The sequence below is a fragment of the Gastrolobium bilobum genome, unplaced genomic scaffold (assembly GCF_033153095.1).
Source record: "Gastrolobium bilobum isolate Gb01-03AN ecotype WA unplaced genomic scaffold, APGP_CSIRO_Gbil_v1 utg3492, whole genome shotgun sequence".
Classification (NCBI taxonomy): Eukaryota; Viridiplantae; Streptophyta; class Magnoliopsida; order Fabales; family Fabaceae; genus Gastrolobium; species Gastrolobium bilobum.
This window is the reverse complement of record NW_026898051.1, coordinates 170,882-190,202: the sequence shown is the minus strand read 5'-3', so window position 1 is coordinate 190,202 and position 19,321 is coordinate 170,882. Positions and strand designations below refer to the sequence as shown.

Genomic DNA, 19,321 nt, shown 5'->3' with positions numbered 1-19,321 from the left:
ACTGAATATATTAAGCCCAATGGGTTTCTCAACACTAGAATGTTTGTTTGGGCTGAATGGAAATTTTAAAAACTTTACATTAACATTCAATGATATGTTACTGTATAATTATTATTTTTTTACAATAATAATGGATCAAAATTAGACTCATAAATATTAAACATTTTAGTCCTCTAAAACTTATATATAGATCATTTTATATATTTAGACATCAATTTTTATTCTTAATTTAATGCTTAATTTATCATACAAAAGACTAAATTAAATTAATATTAATTTTTTTGTGCATATTCAAATCTTAAAAAGACCATCGAAGCCCAACACAGTTGTATAAATGCACTGATTTTTCTTAGCCTTAAGCCTATAATTACTGCTTTCACCGGGAAAAAAAGCCTATAATGCTTGTATATCATGTGTAAAATGTATTTCTTTATTTTTTTTTAGCAAGTACATTAGTTATAATGACATCTTTTTATGAAAACTGTAAAATGACTCATATAAAACATTCTTTTTTCTGTGTGTGTGTGTAGGGTCATGTGTGATTATGTCTCATATATAAAACATTTGTATATCTATTTCCCCAAACATACTCTTACCATATTTTTAAAACTAAGAAAATTTAAATCCATTCTATCATAAATTTAAATATACGCACCGCTATATTTACCAAAAAATAAATAAATATATACACCGCTATATAAAAATGACAAGGTTCTCGTTTCAACTTATTCAGCCCAATATTTCAAAAGAAAAGAGATAATGTTAACCAACGGTGAGATCACCTGGCACTTAACCAACAGCGACATCAGGACCATGGAAGCCATATGAGACGCTAGCCTTCTCACTTTACGTTTCACCCAATTTAAGGTGCACTACCCGACTAACCCGAGGTCGCACGCAGTTAAAAGTTTTTTTCTTTTTCTTTTTTAATATAAAATGCGGATAGCCTTTCAGTGCATAACATTGTGATAGCCACAATTAACTAGCTATAGCATGCTCTCCAAGTCAAGATTATAATCTCATATACGAAAAAGAACAATGATTACGAATTATTATTTGTATTTTACTGATAGATGTAACTTTATCATATCAACTTTGCTGTGTTATATATTTGACTAAATAGGCCTCTATTGCTTTTTTTTTTCTTTTTTTAATACAAGCCTTTATTGCTTTTTGGTTCCACCTTATATTCACGATCTTTTGGTTTGTGGTTATGTACCACAAAGAGTTCCTCATATCCCACTAACGGAAGACAGTTCTATGGCTCTATGACTGCGACAATTAATATAGACTTTCAGGCTTCACCTGCCACATGGGCACACATATTCCACGAGTCAGCAATAGCGATCCAATCATTGTCTGTCCTCGACACAGCATCGCTACATTGTTCGCGGCATAATTTTGACATCAGGCGTTTCTTTGATAAGAGATGAAATTTTTTAGGTAAAAAAAAAAAAAAGATGAATTTTTTTTTTCCATCATTTGTTTTTTTATATAAAATAATTGAAGAAGATTATCATTGAAAAGGGTGAATTTTTTTTGACATGTTGTAGAAAAATTAACACACAACATCAATAAAATTAACCCAATATTTTCAAAAAAAATTTGGCCTACCAAATTTTTTTAGTAACTTACCTAGAAAAAAAAAATTCTATCATATTCCCGAAAACTATTTTTTCTCGGTAAACTTTTTTTTTCTCTACCAAATGCCTCATAGAAATATAATTGCTTCAGTCACATACATTTCACGGGTTTTATAATTCTTAAGTTACATGAAAAATGAAATCTTATGTTGTAGAGATAAAAAACATGTGAGACTCATATGTTAGAAAAAAATTATATGTAAGACCCACGTCAGCACGAAAATCGAAAAATATGTAAGAAGATTTCAATTCTGATGTTGAATGAGAATTATAAAACCATACGAGATTCCTTGTAAAATATTAACATGTCTTATCAATATAAATGATATTTAAAAATTATGAATCCAATGATATAAAATTTATTTGTGAGCTAAAGTTTTAATTTAATTATATTTATATTTACTTCATGACAAAGTTAATAATTTTTTATCTCAATTTTCTGTGGTTAAATTGAGAGCTGTAATTTATTATTTTATTATAATAAATCATATTATTATAATAAAACTTCCTACAAGATGAATTTTATTATATTGATTCTATTAATTACAATTAATATCTTATGTGATCTATTTCCAAAAAAATAAATCATCTAGAGATACTTAATATATGATTTATATAATTTATTTTTTATTAATCTCTTATTAATTAAATTATATATACGATGAAACATTACTTTTTGTGCATAAAAAGATGGGTAAAGCATTTATCTAGTCAATGGAGATAAATTATCTTTAGTAAACACAAAATGACGTTTTGTGACAGAAATCAAGATATTTTTTTAATTCTAATTTATTGCATAGTTATATTAGTCTTTATAATTATAATTTTTTAATCTTATAATTTCATAACAATGTCATTTTAGGTTTACTGGAGATAATTTTATCTCAAGAAAAAATATTTTTTCCTTCATAAAATTACATATATATATAATCAATTACAAATAAAAAATACATATAATTAGTCAATTATACTCAAATTCTTAATGAACATCAAAGTTTTAATCTAAAAAATGATAAAAAAATTTAAAATTCATACATAACTGGATGATCAAACTATAAAAAAAAGTTCCTAATTCCAGTTAGTAAATTAAAAATATAATTTGATATTTTATCGTAATTAATCACGCAAAGTATAATAAAAGTTCTACAGCGATAAAATCTATTATATTATATATGATCAGATATAATTAATGCCATATATTATACGTGGTTTAGAAATAATCAAAGATGTTATGACTAATATCTAATTAATTAAATTATATAAATAAATTAACATTAATTAATTTTAAGCCCATATTATTTTAAAAAAGTCAACACCATCCATACATCATCATGCTTAATATTATCGCCCGATATTTTTAAAATAAGTTAATATATTTTATTCACTACTATAAAATAGAATGATGATGTATGGATGTACTGGAGTATATTCTCATATTTATTTTGGAGGATTGATAAGATTTAGGAGAGAAATAATTGGTCACACTATTGTCTGCAGCTTGTTATGGAAGCAACTAGATTATAAGCGGGTTCAAGCGTTGATTTAAACTTTTTTTACAACAAAAAAATAAAAATTTCTGGGGCAGCCCCGCGACTAAATGTGCGGACATAATTTTTTTTCCTGGATCCGCCGCAGCACAGAAGCAATTATAGTACATTTGGCATTATAATTATAATACAATGAAAGATTTTCAAATTTATGTTGCAATAAAATCCCAAAATTCATTAATATTTAGAATGTTTTAACCTCCAAACGGGTCAAACCCACCCGGTTGCAACCCGCATCCGAACCTGATGATTTCTCAGCCATTGACGGTTGTACTTGTATTAAATTGATTTGTTACCGGAGAAAAACTAACATACAGTTGAAAGTTTTCTTTTTCTTATAAAAAAAACTGCAAATAACCTTTTAGTTCATAACATTGTGAAAGCCGCAATTAACTGGCTATACAGCATGCTCGTGAAGTCAAGATTATAATCTTACATATGAAAAAGAATCATGATTACAAATTATTATTCACATTATTACTTGAAGATATAACTTTATAACTTCATCATATGATCAACTTTATTGTTTTATATTTGAGTAATATGTGTGCCTTTATTGTTTTTAGTTCCTCCATATGCGCGACCATCCTTTGCTTTAGTGGTGCTGCTGTCTGTCCCAAAAGAGTTCCTCATCCACCACTAACCGAAGAGTCGAAGACAGTTCTATAGATTTATGGACTGAAACTAGTACAAAACAAAATACCTTTCAGCTTCTTCTTCCCTTTGTATGAACTGCCAAACCTGAATCCACATAATTATCGACCCTTAAAAAGAGTCCGTCATGGGCTTTGGGACAGGGAATTCACTGAATAAAGGAGGATAATATAATTAAGCTAGGTTTCGGGCAATGATACAGAATGCTCGAGATATTTTAACCTATCTATGAACCTTTTAATCATATAACAATTTTTTTTTTTTTATATTTATTCACCGGTTGATTGATTGCATGACTAATCTGTTTTGAGTATTATCGGACCCAATATATGAAGTAGTTCTCCTAAAATAATATTCTCGTATTATTCATGAAGCTCGAACTCAAGATGATTAAGGGGAACAATCTGTTTAACACTTGAAACAAATGCTGTTGGTGTTGGCATGGGTGTTTATTTGAATTAATAATAATAATAATAAACTATTGCATAGCAGAGGCTCAAAAGTTTCTTAACCAAACCTTTAGATTTCATCAAAATGGACCTCGCATTTGTTGTTGGGGAGAGACATACATGTTATGCTTATTCACACTAATTGGTTTTAGAGAGAAACAAACCAACGTGTACAACTTTTTTTAAAAACGAGATACAGCTCAAGATGGTCCTTTTTTTTTTTTTTTTTTCACATAACACATAATAGTCTTCTTAATTATAATGGGTTGAGAATTTTCATTTGGTGATAAATATCGAGTCGTTCTTTCAGAGACGTGCCCTTCGTTATTCTCTTTCTCCATACGACCCAAGAAGGGAAAGTTAAAGAAGTAACTCCAGCTTGTTCATAACATACTACGAAAATTCATTGCTAGGTAATAACAACCTACAAATAATATATATATGGAAGACTAAGTACAGTTATTCGAGAGAAGAGCACTGGCCACATATATATAGCAAAATATATATATATATATATATATATGGAAAACTAAGTACACTTATTCGGAAGACCAAGTACAGTTATTTCTTGAATAATTGTACTTAGTCTTCTATATATATATATATATGAAGTAAGATCTTTTGATATCAGTGTCAAATTTGAAATTTGACACCTTATATAAAAGGAGTTAGATAAAAAAAGATATGTCAAATTTCAAATTTGATACCGGTGTCAGAAGATCCTATCTCATATATATATATATATATATTCAGCAATAGTGGTCCAACCATTTCTGCAACCTCAACTCTCTGTAGAACTTATCGATGAACTCCTCCGCCGCCTCGTCCACGTGGAAATCCTTCTCCGTCTCTCTCAACATGGAAGCAGCGGACGCCGTGATATTTACGCGCCTCCTTATTGGACAGTAATGGCCCGCCAACGCGTCATTGTCTGTGCCGCGACACAGCCTCACCGCCTTGTCATGCCGCCGGGCATGCGGGGTGGCCGGAGAGAGCTTCCTCCTGTTGGCATGAGAGTGGCGTGGTGGACTGCTGCTGCAGCTAAACTGGTACTCCATCGGAGACACGAATGACATGTGCGAATCACGTGAGCGGCAGGTCAAGGCTTCGTGGTGGCGCACCACGACGTCGTTCAATGCCTTCCCTATGTTTTTGCCTCGCTTCATCACGTCCTGTACATCGTGCATGATCTTGCTTTTCGAGACACCGTTTTGTATGAGGAACCCTATTAAACGCACCGTTTTGCACACTTTCTCTGCCACCATCGGTGGATGGCTTGGGTCCATGCACGTAATGTCTGCCACATTTGGGATTGCGAAGTGTGTGTCTTTGTGTGGTTTCATGTGTTCTAACTAGCTAGTGTACGATAAAGGGATGATGGAATTGTTGAAGAGGGTTTGGCTTGTGGGGGGAAGACGAATTTAAAGGAAAGAAAGAAAGTGAGTCAAGGCTAGAGAAGGAGGAGTTGGTTTGATGTTGCTGTTATGGATCATGATAGCTAGTGAACTCTCATCATTACAAATTTATTGTGCACGTCTTTCTTTATCCTTTCTTTTCTTGTTATTGGATGTTCTTTTGTTATTATTATGTTATTATAATGCATACATATTCCTTTGATTTTTCTTTTGCAATTTTCTCTTCTTCTTTTTTTGTTTTGTTTATAATTAAAGGCCATTGAACAAGTCCCTCTCTCTCTCCTGGTGCCAAAGGTTTCAAACGGGCATCAAATAGAATGCCTCAACACTCACAAGCCAACTTGAAAATAGTTAAGATAATTAGAATTTATTAAGTTGAACATATATACCACCAAGCCAAACAGGTGCCGACTTTGCGACCTTTGAGTGACCCGCATTTTTCTTCAGTGATGTGGACCCTGTGGTGGGTGTTGTTGACATACAACTTTAGTGTAAGTAGGGTAGTAGCATACTTGAGTGAGATGTTTCTTTTTTTCTTTCTTTTTTTTATTTGATATAATAATAAATAATAATGGATATGTACCAAGAAAAGCAATAGTGACTCACATATTACGCACACAATCATAAATTAATAATGCATTACAGTGGAGGGGGGACTCCAAATGACAACTTTGGCTAGGCATAAGTTTTCCTTTAGCCCTACATTATCCATATTTAATTTCCATCTAACGTGTAAAAGATATACTAGTCTCTATATATATATGTGCACTTTGTTTATTTTATTTCCTTATGGCCTACGGTCATGATGACAGTATCAATTAAGAATCCTAAATAGCTTTTATTTAGTCGGTGATTGAATTATTGTATTTTTGTAAGTAACTGACAATTGAATTATTTATAGTAAAAATACTTTATTTGTACTTATCGAAAATAGTCATACACGAGATTTTCGTACTAGATATATTCTACCACTTTTTATCAATGCCAATAATCCTGCTATTTTCTTTCTTTTTTTCCCGATGATGATCGAAGAATGAGGATGCTCGGCTATTGTGAATATGTTGTGTGCTTAATTAATTTGAAGATTTCTGGATCATCCTTATCTGCACACCAATACCATGAACTTGAGGCTGGAGAATGATTGGAAAGCACACTCATGAAATTTGTGGCCGTATATATTCTAAATATTTTTAGCATTTAATGTAATATATATATAAATAAGCGCATGTACTAAAATGGTGGACCTATAACATAGAGTGACCGTTACGCCGATACTGATATATTTACTTGTACATGGGTATATGTAATAAGTTGGTGTTACTGTTGTTTGATCAATTCTACCTCCAGACCATGTATATATGACTATGGTCCTCACAGAAAACCAGACAACGATACCGTGTCATTTTCAGTTGGTCGGGATCATAATTTCATCCAACTGATTCTTTCAGTCATCAACTACTGCCAATTTAATATGCTCCCAATATGCAAAAACTTCCTTGTCGAGTAAGCCCAGAACAAGAAAGAGATAGGCTATAGAAATATTTTCATAAATATATAATTTTTGGGATGGTTATATTGCCCTTATTACTTTTTTTTTTTTTTGGAGTTACCCAACCCTAATTATCTCTTTGAGACGAGTTGGCTCCCTCCGGTATCCCCACGAGCTTCGACTCTTTGAGCCGGCTATGGGACTAATCCGGACTGCGGGGAAACAGTGATGGCTAAAGGTTCAGCCCCCTCCCCAAGAATGCATTCAGCGGGAATCGAACACATATCCAACCCCACTAACTCAGCACCAAGTTATCAACTGAGCTGCACCAATTGGGTATTGCCCTTATTACCTTGTTATCACCGTTAAATTATAATTAAATTAGCGGTTGAAAGAAAGAGAAACAAGAGATATAATTAGTTGAGAAAAATAAAAAAAAAGATAAGCAAAATAATTTTTTTATTATATTTAAGACAGTTAATTTAAATTTAATCTAACAGTAATAAAAAAATAAGAAAAGTAAAAATTTTAAATAGGTAGATAATATAATCATTCTCATAATTTTATATGTGCAAAGATATAATAATATATTTTGAAATTATGTCAACTTTTAATGAAGTTTAGTTAAATATTTTATCTTCTACTAATCATATTACAAATGAGAGAGAGAAGAAAGGAAAATACAAATATTATATATATATATATTTTTTGGTAAACAAATATAATACAAATATTATATATATGTCATTTCAAAAGTTAATCACATCTAAAAAAAAAGAGAAAAGTATTTCTCCCGTCACCGGAGATAAAGTTATCTTCAGTGAGCTCAAAACGATGTCGTTTTGGGTTATAAGATTAAAAAATTACAATGATAAAGACTAATATAACCCTGCAATAAATTATAATTATAAAAATACCTTAATTTCTGCCCCAAAATGACATCGTTTTGAGCTCACCGAAGATAACTTATCTCTTTGACCGGAGAAATCATTTACCAAAAAAAGAAAAGACGGAAACAAATAGAAGGAAAATTGAAAACTTTTGGATCCTAAAAAAATAAGTCAATTTTAAATTATTTTAAATAAATAGATTATTCTTGGAATTTATATGAAAATCTATTCTATATCAACATTGACCTTTTACCTACCGGTCACTATTTAAAGTATCATAACAATTATAGGAATTTTGATTCTCTGCATGTAGTCTTAAAATGAATTACATGATATGCAGCTGGTAGTCTAAAAATTACATTGATTAAATTATATTTACTTTTAAAATTTTATTCTAAGAAAAAAATTTAGAATGGTTGAGAAATTATTTAGAAGTACTGATATCCTCTATAATATTTTTTAAAAAACTACAGAGAACCCTTTTTCTAATTACTTATATGTATAATTTTTCATGATGTAAATGTTATGGCATGGGCTCTTCATTTTTATTTATTATTAGAGTAAAAATGTCAACTCTTGGTCTGTCATTTGTTATGGCATAATTGTCTTTTTACTAATAGGTTGTAGCGTATAAAAAAAATCGAGTTAATTAAATGATGACCTTCTACAATGTTAGATATTTGAACCCCGAAAATGCATTGCTGTAAGAGGCAATCTTGATATCTCAAATGGGATATATATACTAGTGATCTCATGCTTAAAGGATGTAATAATTTCTTAACAAAGAAAAATATAGAATCAGCCTTTTTTTTTTTTTTTGGCCATATAATTTTTTTTTTTGGTAGGTTGGCCATATAATTTTTGCTAAAGCGTCAATGTTAAGTGTTTATCATGAGCATTTATCTAGGGACGTATTGGATTGAGATTTTAAAAAAAATTAATGGATAATTTTTAATAAAAAAATTCATTAGTATTCAATTAGGATTTTAAAGGATTAAAAAAAAAATCACGTGGTATTCGATTAGGATTTTAAAAGATTATTTTAAAATCCGCTCAAATCTGTTGGTATTCGATCAGGATTTTAAACAAAGAAAAAATAATACTGTGATATTAAAAAATCTGATGATTTTAATGGATTTTCTATTGGTGTGGATTTCGTGAGACTCTTTAGTGAGAAATATAAATAGAATGTTTATCTCAAAATCTGACCTGTTACCCTAAGATTTTTTGAGATTTCTTTATTGCATGTCTTTTTTTTTTTTTTAAATAGCAGATTTTTGAGTGATTTTCATCACAAAACAACCCATAAACAAAAATCCAACAAGATTTTAATCTAATCCATATCAAAATAGCAGATTTTGAGCACTTTTTTAGAGTTTTTGGAAGTTATAAAAAATGATTTTTCAAGCTATTGGTTGCAATTTTTCTTGGTATAAAAATGTATGATTTTTGAAGTAAAAACAACATAAAATAGTGGAAAAATAATAGGAAAACAAAAACCCCTAAATCAATTTTTGTTTTACATCAATAAAACAAGATCGATTTAAAGAAAGGTTGAAACTTTCATAATATAAACACTATGTTTCATAACAATATATTCATAAACAAAATTTCTTCTTGAAAATAATTTAAGAAATTTTCTAAACTTTCATGTAATAAAACCCAAAAATTCATATTCGAAATTTCTTGGAATACTCAATAAAAACATGCATATAATATATGGTTAGAAAAATATCATCATGTATAACAAAAAACCTAAGGTTTACAAGATCAATTGCTAAAAATTTCAAACGAAAATTTATCATGAATTTTATTGATTGAGAAAATTATATTATGTTTTACTTTTTTTTATTAATATCATTGTATTCCTTTGTTATTTTTTTTATTGTCTCTTGTAATTTTGAATGTTTGTTAAAAATTCATATGATTTTTTAAAATCTTATAAATTCATATCGTCTTTTCAAATATTATAAAATCCTTTAAAATCCAATCTTATGAAATATTGATGGTAAAAAAAATCTATTAAAAAGGTATTTAAAATCCCTACAATTCTGAATAGTCTTTTGAAATCTATAAGATTTTGTATCTTAAAAAAATCTTTTAAAATCCTAATCCAATACAACACCTTAACAGTTTTTCATATGACTATTGTTCAGGGCATTTATGTATATCTTTCTCTTCACGACTTTTTTTTTTTCCAAAAAAAAAGAGACAAAGTGAGAGAGAGTGCATGCATATTAATTTTAAAATATTAAAAACTTAACTAAGAATCTCATTTCAAGTGAATTAATTTTTTTTAGAGAATGATTGATCTTAATGTCAAATTTTACTGAGGCCTTTTTATGTCAACTTTAGTCTCTCATTCCCTCTTTACAATGCTTCTTAGATCTCTTTTGCAACTAAAACAGATTGTTTGAGGTCTTACTTCAAAACCAAATCAAATTAATTACTCTTTTAACTACTTATCTCTTGAAATCTTAGGATAGGATTAAAAAAAATATTGAGAAAAAGAAAATTAAGAAGCAATGTGTAATGTGGAATAGTTATATATGGGCTTAATTATCTGAACCAAAGTTACGAGATATAAAGCATCTTTTTTTTTTTTTTTTGTAAATATAAAGCATCTTTTTTGTCTTAACGGGGTTATGACTCACATTGACTAACAAATGGGCAAAGTTGAGTCAAGGATAGCTCTTAATGGCAAAGGATTAGCGATTAGGGATTGTGGATTCCCCGTGTTATTATTAATGGAAAAGAAGGTTTCAATAAAGCTTGAGAATATGATATATTATTTTATTTTTAAAAAAAGGCTTGTAGCTAGATCCACAAATTCAGGGGTCATAACTAGTCACCATTGATGGTGGGTATTTGATTAGCTGCAAGGTTTGTACAGGTGGACCTTCTCCATCACATTGTTTAAGAAACTTAAGGATTCGCTCCCATGTGCCGCGTAAGGTGTCCAGTAAAATATTGCTTACAATTTGTCCTTCTCCTTTTTAATTTTCCCGAATTCTATGGAAGAAATGATGGATCGATGTTTGCACAAATTAAATTTTGCTTATAAAAATAATTGAGTTTAGAGAGCCACCTAGTAATCAGTGAATTGATTTTTGGAGAATGATATGATTGTTTGCTTGAATAAGATTTAAGTTGGTGGCTTTAAAAAAAGATTTTAGCGTATTTATGCAATTCGTTTGAGAAAAATTGGATTGTATACGTAGTTAATAATTTTTTAAGGCACGTAGTAATGGTAGTATTCTACTACATGTTTTTAGCAAGATAGAGATCAATCTCCTTTCGGAACTAGAGTTAAGAATCTGAATTTTTTTCCAGGCTCTATTCAAGAGATCATGCTCTCCAAATTGATGTCTCTGGTAGAGTCATTCAAGTCTAGAACCTCGAAGAAATGAAAGAGAAAGGCAAATATTGATACAAACTAGGCCCGCAAGATTAAAAAGGTGTCTGATAAGATTAAATTATTTTTATTTTTTTAATAATTTTATAATTAAGAAAATTACACATAAAATTAATTTTCAATTTCATTTCTTTACTTTATGTTTTATTTTTGTCCTATGTATAACTAAATTTTTCTTATCCTCAAAACTTACTAATATACTGAGTCCCAACCGCTGTTTTTATTTTTTTTTTAAAAAAAAAACTAAATGAATGTGCTAGTTGTGCACTAGCTTATGTAAATTTATATAAAATGCCATGTTAACAAATATTGTTAGTGTAATGATTGTGACAATTTTTTGAGTTTTAAAAATATTTAAAATGAAATAAAACGAAAAGGTGATATATAAAATAAGGGAATAAGAAGAATAATGTTGTAGGAAATTTTTATGGTTATGTTATAGAGATAGGAAGTGTGGGACCCACATGTGTTTTCAAAAATAAAAAAACAAAACAAGTGTGGGTCCCACAATCTCTATCTCTATAACATTACCTAACAACTTTCCTACAACATTATACTTCTATTTCCCATAAAATAAAGTTAAAAGATATACCTTCATCTATTTTTATTTAGGTGAGTTATGTCATGCGCCTTAGTAATTTATACACATAAAACGAATTTTCCATGCACTTTTCTTTTAAGCGAAAAAAATAATATTAAAATTGGCGACCTAACTTCGAAATACTGATTAATTTTTTAGCGTTATGTTGTTTTTGGCTCATCGTAAAAATAATAATGATAAAGTCACCTCCTAAGTGGTGAATGGTTCGAATAATTTACGAATCTTATATTAAAAAAATATCATTAAATATAATTGAGATACCCAAAAATTTTAGAAGTTTTCATAAAACATATAGCTTTTTTTTTTTTTTTAAATAAAGAGGGGCTAAGCCAAACAGAAAGAAATTACAAATCAGAAACTAACAAGCTAGACATATTTCTAGCATCAGCAACTATAAGTTCCATCAACTGAGGAGGAGGATCTTTAAAAATCTTGAAATGGAGATTATTAGTCTGCCCAGCTTTAGCTAACCAATGAGCACATTTGTTGTTTTCTCTCTTGGTATGAACAAGATGAATAGTTCAATCTGCTTTTAACCATAATCTCAATTTGTTAGTGACTTGAGAGTCCCTAGGATCTTCATGCTGCTCCTTTAACATCTGGATGGCTTGGCTAGAATCACATTCTAGCTCTATTCTTTTTAATCCTGTTCCCCGAAGAAGTTCCAAACCTTTCAGTAATCCCCATAAGTCTGCATCAAGAGGATTGCATGAACCTAAATTACAATAGAAGCTTCCCAAAAAGGATCCATTGTGATCTCTTAATATACCACCACAACTAGCTTTTTTCATGTCACTAGAAGAAGTTCCATCACAATTCAACTTAACCCACCCTTGCTTGGGGGCTGTCCAAACGCTATCGTTGGAATCACCACGGTGCTGATAAATTCGGGCTTGCAGAATCTGTTGGACAAATATCCAAATTGAAGCCTGCGATTGCTCATCATGACAGAAATGATCTTCATGGATCTCCAAATTTCTCCACTTCCACAAAAACCAACAAGTAGTAAAGAAAATATCCCTCCAGTCCTTCACTTTATTGGAGGACCACATGTTATCGATATTTAAAGTCAACAAATCCTGCAAATTTGAATTCATAAAGGAACTGGGTATCGAACCTGTAAACCAAGATTGCCAAATTTTCCTAGCATGTCTACAATCACGAAGAACATGAATAATAGTTTCCTCATGATTTGGACAACTAGGACAGACATTTGAACCTCCGCTCCACTTACTGAAAGTTTAGCAAGCAAAGTCATCCACATAAACACTTTCACCCGTTCTGGTCTATTCCACGACCAAACTTTTTTCCATAAGCTAGTGTGAACATCTGCTGGGAAGTTCATAAGATTACAGTAAGCGACCTTAACCAAAGAAGTTGAGTGATGATTATTGATCCAAACTAATCTATCCTCCCCATTCCTTGGAATAAGCCTGACATGATTTGTTACTGCATCAGCCAAATCTGACTCCAGAAATTGATGAACAGCTTCAAGACGGAAACCGTCATCCACCATGTAATCTGCAATTGATTTCTGACTCTCCTCCCACGGCACCTGATTGCTCGACAACTGCTGCAAATTTTCCTCCCATCCCAACCAGTTATCAGTCCAAAGCTTTACTTCAGAACCATCTGCTATTTCCCATCTAAGACCAGCAAGGAAATTACTACAACATTTAGCAAGATCACGCCAAAGTTTAGAGTCATATGATTTTGCCTTTATACCTCTCCTTAAGTCTTGACCTCTACCATACTTGGCTACTAAAATCTTAACCCATAAATCATCTTTCTTAGTTAACACCTTCCACGCCAGTTTATGAATATAAGCTTCATTTTAGAGTCGAAGATTAATTATTCCCAAACCACCGCTGATTCATATAATTAATCCTATAAAATAAGAGAAGGCTTGATTTATTGTCATTGTTCAATCTTCGCAAATGATTTTTTAGCTTGCTCACTTGGAAAATACTAAACTGTTACTTTTTTATTTTAAATGCTAAATGGGTTGTTATTATCAATGTTATTAAACTCGGCTTGTTCATTGATCCGATCAAGGTACTAGGTCACTAGTTTAACTGCATGAGCTGACAAGTATATGCAAATTTATAATTTATATTAAAATAACTATAAACATACTCAAATACATGTAAAAAATAACAATAAATATTTAAAAAATAATAAATTACACATCATTATCAAACAAATGATCAAACAAACATATAATGTTTGTGATACCGGTGCTTAAGATTTAGTAGATGACATCTCTGTATAAATTAAATCAAAATTCTTGTATAGTACATAATCTATCTTAGCCAATAAGCGACAAATCATTCGAATATTTAAAAAAAAAAATCATTTGTAAATTTAAAAAAAAATTATCGTTAAATGAATGTTTTTTAGAAACAATTTTTTTTATGAATCGGGTCGGGTTATCGGTTGAACTAATCGTGTCCCAGATTGTACCGATTCACATCGATTTTAATGCTTGACCGATCTGCTACTTCACCTGAACCAGTTACATGACTGATTCATTGGTTCCCGGGTTGATCCAGCTTAGTTGGTTTGAGTTTATCAACAATGGTTATTATTGTTGATTATTGAATAAGGGAGAATATTTTCTTATGTTGCTGGAAGCAGCTACTCTCCTGTCACAGTCACATGAAAATATGTGCAATGTTTTATTTTAAAATAAAATAAAATCATAGACCCCATAATGAGAGGAAAATTGAAGTGTCTCCTGTAACAGAAGACACTTAAAGCCCATTGAAGAAATGTAAAATAAGTTTTTCAACTATTATACCTATAATTTTATTTATTTGTTTGTTTTTAGAATCAATGGATCAGTTGCTACACAATCCACCGCTCTAACAATAAACCTGGTAGCATACTATACTGATGGCAGTTTATGATACATCAATAGGAAACTATTTTCGATATTACTATGTGTTCCGGATGGCCCAACGACATAGTGGCCCAAAGGTTTAAAGCCCAAAACTCTTATTCATGTCAGCCCTACCAACCTTCAACTTCACTACCCCCAATACGATGATGCTCCCTAAGTGAGACACCAAAATGTCTCATATTGCGATTATAACTCCCAAAGAGGCCGCCCCAGATACCATAAAAGGTAACTGCCCTTTGTCACACGCTGACATCGCCAGGCGCAGGGGGTGTATCACTGCAACCATAGCAGTGTCTGCCGCCCTTAGCAGTGCCTGCCACCCTTAGCAAAATCCAAGAAGAGTTGACCCTCTCCTCACCGACCCAGACAAGATCGACATGACCTTCATCTATAAATATCCCTATGATACAGAGGGAAGACATCTTATGTATCGTTATTCTGCCCATTTACATTGAGTTACACTTACACACACCTTAATTACTCCATTGTTATCTGCATATACATTTGGAACAGTGCCTTGGAGCTTGGTCTCTACCAACGCTTGGAGTATTATCCATATAATGACTCAATCTCCACCGGGAACATAGTGGGTTTATAGTCCTCAAACGGTACACTATGTACATTCTTTACCAACAGGAAAAAAAATAACATATTTATATTATCCTTTTTTTTATAATTATCTCCTTCCGTATTTCCCCCCCTTTTTAGTAAGAGAGTACCTGCGCTCATTATGCAACAGGATTCATCAATTCTTATCAGAAAATGTTGAACTGGATTCCATTAATAAAAAAGAGAGAAAAAGGAGTGTCATTTTAAATGACACAGTACGTTACATCTTTTTATTCTTATAAAAAGATGAGATTCACATCTTTAAAATTATTTTTCCTACTCTTTCTTCTATGATTTATTTTTTCCTCTCATTTAAAATGACATAATTTTGTATTCTTTAAAATTTGATACACACTTATCCCTAAAAAAATGAATGAATACAAGCTACGTACAACGGTACAAGTATATATAAGCTAGCTCTATTAGCCTTAATAGATAAATAACTAAACCCTAACGTATTAACCGTATAACAGAATACAAAATAGAAATCTAACCGAGTAACAACTTTATATTTTGTCACGTGGGTTCATTTATTGATACAAGATCATTTTGCAATGTTGATATGTCGACTTGGGACACTATAGCTTGGGCAGTAGGTAACTGATATACTCGCGGACCTATATGGTGGCTCTTTCACCACTTTGGAGCTTTTTCTATTTAAATATACAAATTTGGTATTCAGTTATGAGATATTATCATTTGGGGTCTTTGAGTGCAGCATGGGGGACATAGCGACTCTAAGTGACGCACCCATCACCCCGCGGCACTAATGTGAATTTGAAATTTTTTCCGAAACCAGTGCCGCATACTGTCCCGTAAGGCACCGATTATATTTTTTATTTCCCGGTGTCGCCCCCTACCTCCCGCGGGTCTAATCCACCCCCCCAAACAATAATGCCGCCCTACCCCTCATACGACACTAACCTATTTTTTAAAAACCCCAATTTTTTTTAAATCCAATTAGTGAATGTTGTACGTTTTGATTCTCTCTGCATTGAGTCATTTTAATAAAAAAAAATATAGTGGAAAGAATGCAAGATAAGTGAGTGAAAGCATCGGGAAGAAGATTAAGATGAAGGTAGAAGTCCTAACTTATGACAGGTTCCTAAACTATAATTGTTTGAAAGTTTCTATTCTCAAACCCACCAAACCAAATGAGATCTCTTCACCAGACTTCACCCAAGGCTTGCCCAAATGGAAAAACCCTAAAGCAAATTGGACACTCATGCGCTTTGCTCTTCTTGGACTTTTTAACTATCTCTTCCTCGTTAGCTTGCTTTCAGTTGTTGTTGGCGTTGCTTCAGGAGAGAGGTCAATTTCAATGCTGTTTTCACTGCTTTTATTTTTTTGAAGCAAAATAGCCATAAATCTTCTTGTGACTAGCTCTATGACCTCCAAGAGCTTGGTAGCCATAAATCTTCCCTTTTATTCATCTTAAATGTGTTTTCAGAAAAACTCCTAGAGATAGAAAATGAGCAGAAAACACTGACATAGAAAGAGAAACAAACAAGACCAAAAACACAAAGGAAGCCAAGGAATCGGATAAATGACATGGATGTCACGTTCCCTAATCCCTTAACTCATTTTATTGAGCAACACAAGCACACAACATGTAAAATCTGAACCTTACCCCCTTGTAGTTGGGATTTGCAGAAACAAAATTGCCAAACTCCCACTTCTAACGCCGTGTGGTTTTGTGACTGAGTGGTTTTGTTTAAAAAAATAATAATTGGTGTTGTGGGGGGTAGGGCGGCACTGTTGTCGTGTAAAAAAATATAACTGGTGCTGTGGGAGGTAGGGGGCGGCACTGGTTTCGGACAAAAAAAAAAAATTTCTAATTCACGTGAGTGCCGCAGGGTGATGGGCGCGTCATTTAGAGTCGCTGGATCTCCCATGCGGCACTCAAAGACCCCAAATGATAATATCTTCCAAATGAATACCAAATTAGTATATTTAAACGGGGAAATCTCCAAAGTGGTAAAAGAGCCCCTATATGGTTGTCCGCAATGATGCACAGACAAATACACAGAACACGGGACACGATACAACACGACACGTCGACACGTTAATTTTAAAAAATATCATATTTCGACACGTTGGAACACGTTTTGATTTAAATAAATTTTTAATATATATAATATAATTTATATTTAATACATATAAGAGCCATAATAAGTCATATAACCAATCAAATATTTAAATTTCATAACATAAATATAAATATAAATAATTTCTCGTACTTTGTTAAATTTTCATAACAGAAAAAAATTAATTTATAAATTATTTATTTTATATTTAGTTAACAAAATAAAATTAAGATTTAAAAAAAAAAGTGTCCTAGCATTGACTGCGTGTCCGAAAAAGTTGACCGTGTGTTGGAAAAACGTGTTGGAGAGTTGACCGCGTGTCCCCAAATATTGACCGCGTGTTGGACGCGTGTCCGAGCATGTCGAAGTGTGTCCGTGTCGGACATGTGTTCGACACACAATTTTTTTTTCAAACACCGTGTCCGTGCTTTGAAGGTTGTCCGTAATACACAAAAAAAATATTTTGGAATAGCAAAATTTGATATAAGTTAATAGTTGGTGAGCCATCTCTATTAATGCGGAATTTTTGAAATAATATTTAAATTTTTTTAATAACTTGAAGAGTAAAATACTTTTTGGATTATCAACAAAAATTATGAAGTCCATTTTAATCCCTTACAAAAAAAATTGATTTGTGGTTCTATGAAACCCAAAATAGACATAGTTAGTTAAAATTATGGTCCCTTTGAAATTCAGAGAAAGCCCACGTTAATCCTTTAAAGGTACTAACATAGGTCTATTTTGAATTTTAGAGAGACCGTGAGTAAACTTTTTTTCCCTAAGGGATGAAATTTGGTCCTGTGATATTTATTGAGGACCCAAGAAATACTTTACTCTGACTTGAAATAGTATTTACAAAAAATAAGATATACGTGAAATAATTAACTTAAAATAGCAAAGTTTGATATATATGAATAGTTTATTTTTTATTTTTTTAATACCTTTAAATTTTTTTTGAAGGCACTGCTCCAACCCTAGCCATTAAATATATATATAAATAAAATTTTCTAGCCATTCGAATATCAATAGCAACCCATATCATATAATGCATGTCGGTGCTGGATACGAGTGTGTTATCTTATCTTTCTAATATAAAAATTATATAAAACAAAATTTTATTTTATTTAAGATTCCCAATGTCATCAAGGGAAGAGAAGAATAATGTATGTAATCACTGTAAATCAAATAGAAAAATAAGAGGAACTTTTATATGCTATCGAGGCAAGAAAAATATCTTATACTATTATAAAGATTCCTTTTAGTTTGTATTAACTGAATTACATAAATTATTATTATCTTTCTCTTTAATTTTTTTAATACTATTTTTACAGAAGAAATTTCTTGGTTATACACAATTATATATGGAGTTTTAATAAAAAAATTAAATTTGCTTTATTTATTAAAAATTAATGAAACAAATAATAAAAAATATACTATATTTACATATTAAAATAATAAAAATATTGAATTGAAAGTAATTGAAATAAGCGACAGTTTACTTATACGAACTAGGCGACAAATATTATAAAATTTTTAATTCTACATATTGATAATCGACCAATTAATAAAATAAAATAAATTCAATCACTTATATTATATTATTCTATTCATACATAGCTT

The 19,321-nt window shown here is 31.1% G+C and overlaps 1 protein-coding gene across 1 annotated transcript; it reads right to left on the bottom strand.

Annotated features, from left to right (window-relative positions):
- Positions 1-5,042: 5,042 nt before the first annotated feature.
- Positions 5,043-5,579, bottom strand: LOC133312430 (uncharacterized). Its single transcript, XM_061513617.1, has one exon. The coding sequence runs from the start codon at positions 5,577-5,579 to the stop codon at positions 5,043-5,045; it is 537 nt and encodes a 178-aa protein (XP_061369601.1).
- Between the last annotated feature and the right edge of the window lie 13,742 nt (positions 5,580-19,321).

Excerpts from the sequence above, each read along its gene's own strand:
- LOC133312430 (XM_061513617.1), bottom strand. The coding sequence starts at position 5,579 with ATGGACCCAAGCCATCCACCGATGGTGGCAGAGAAAGTGTGCAAAACG.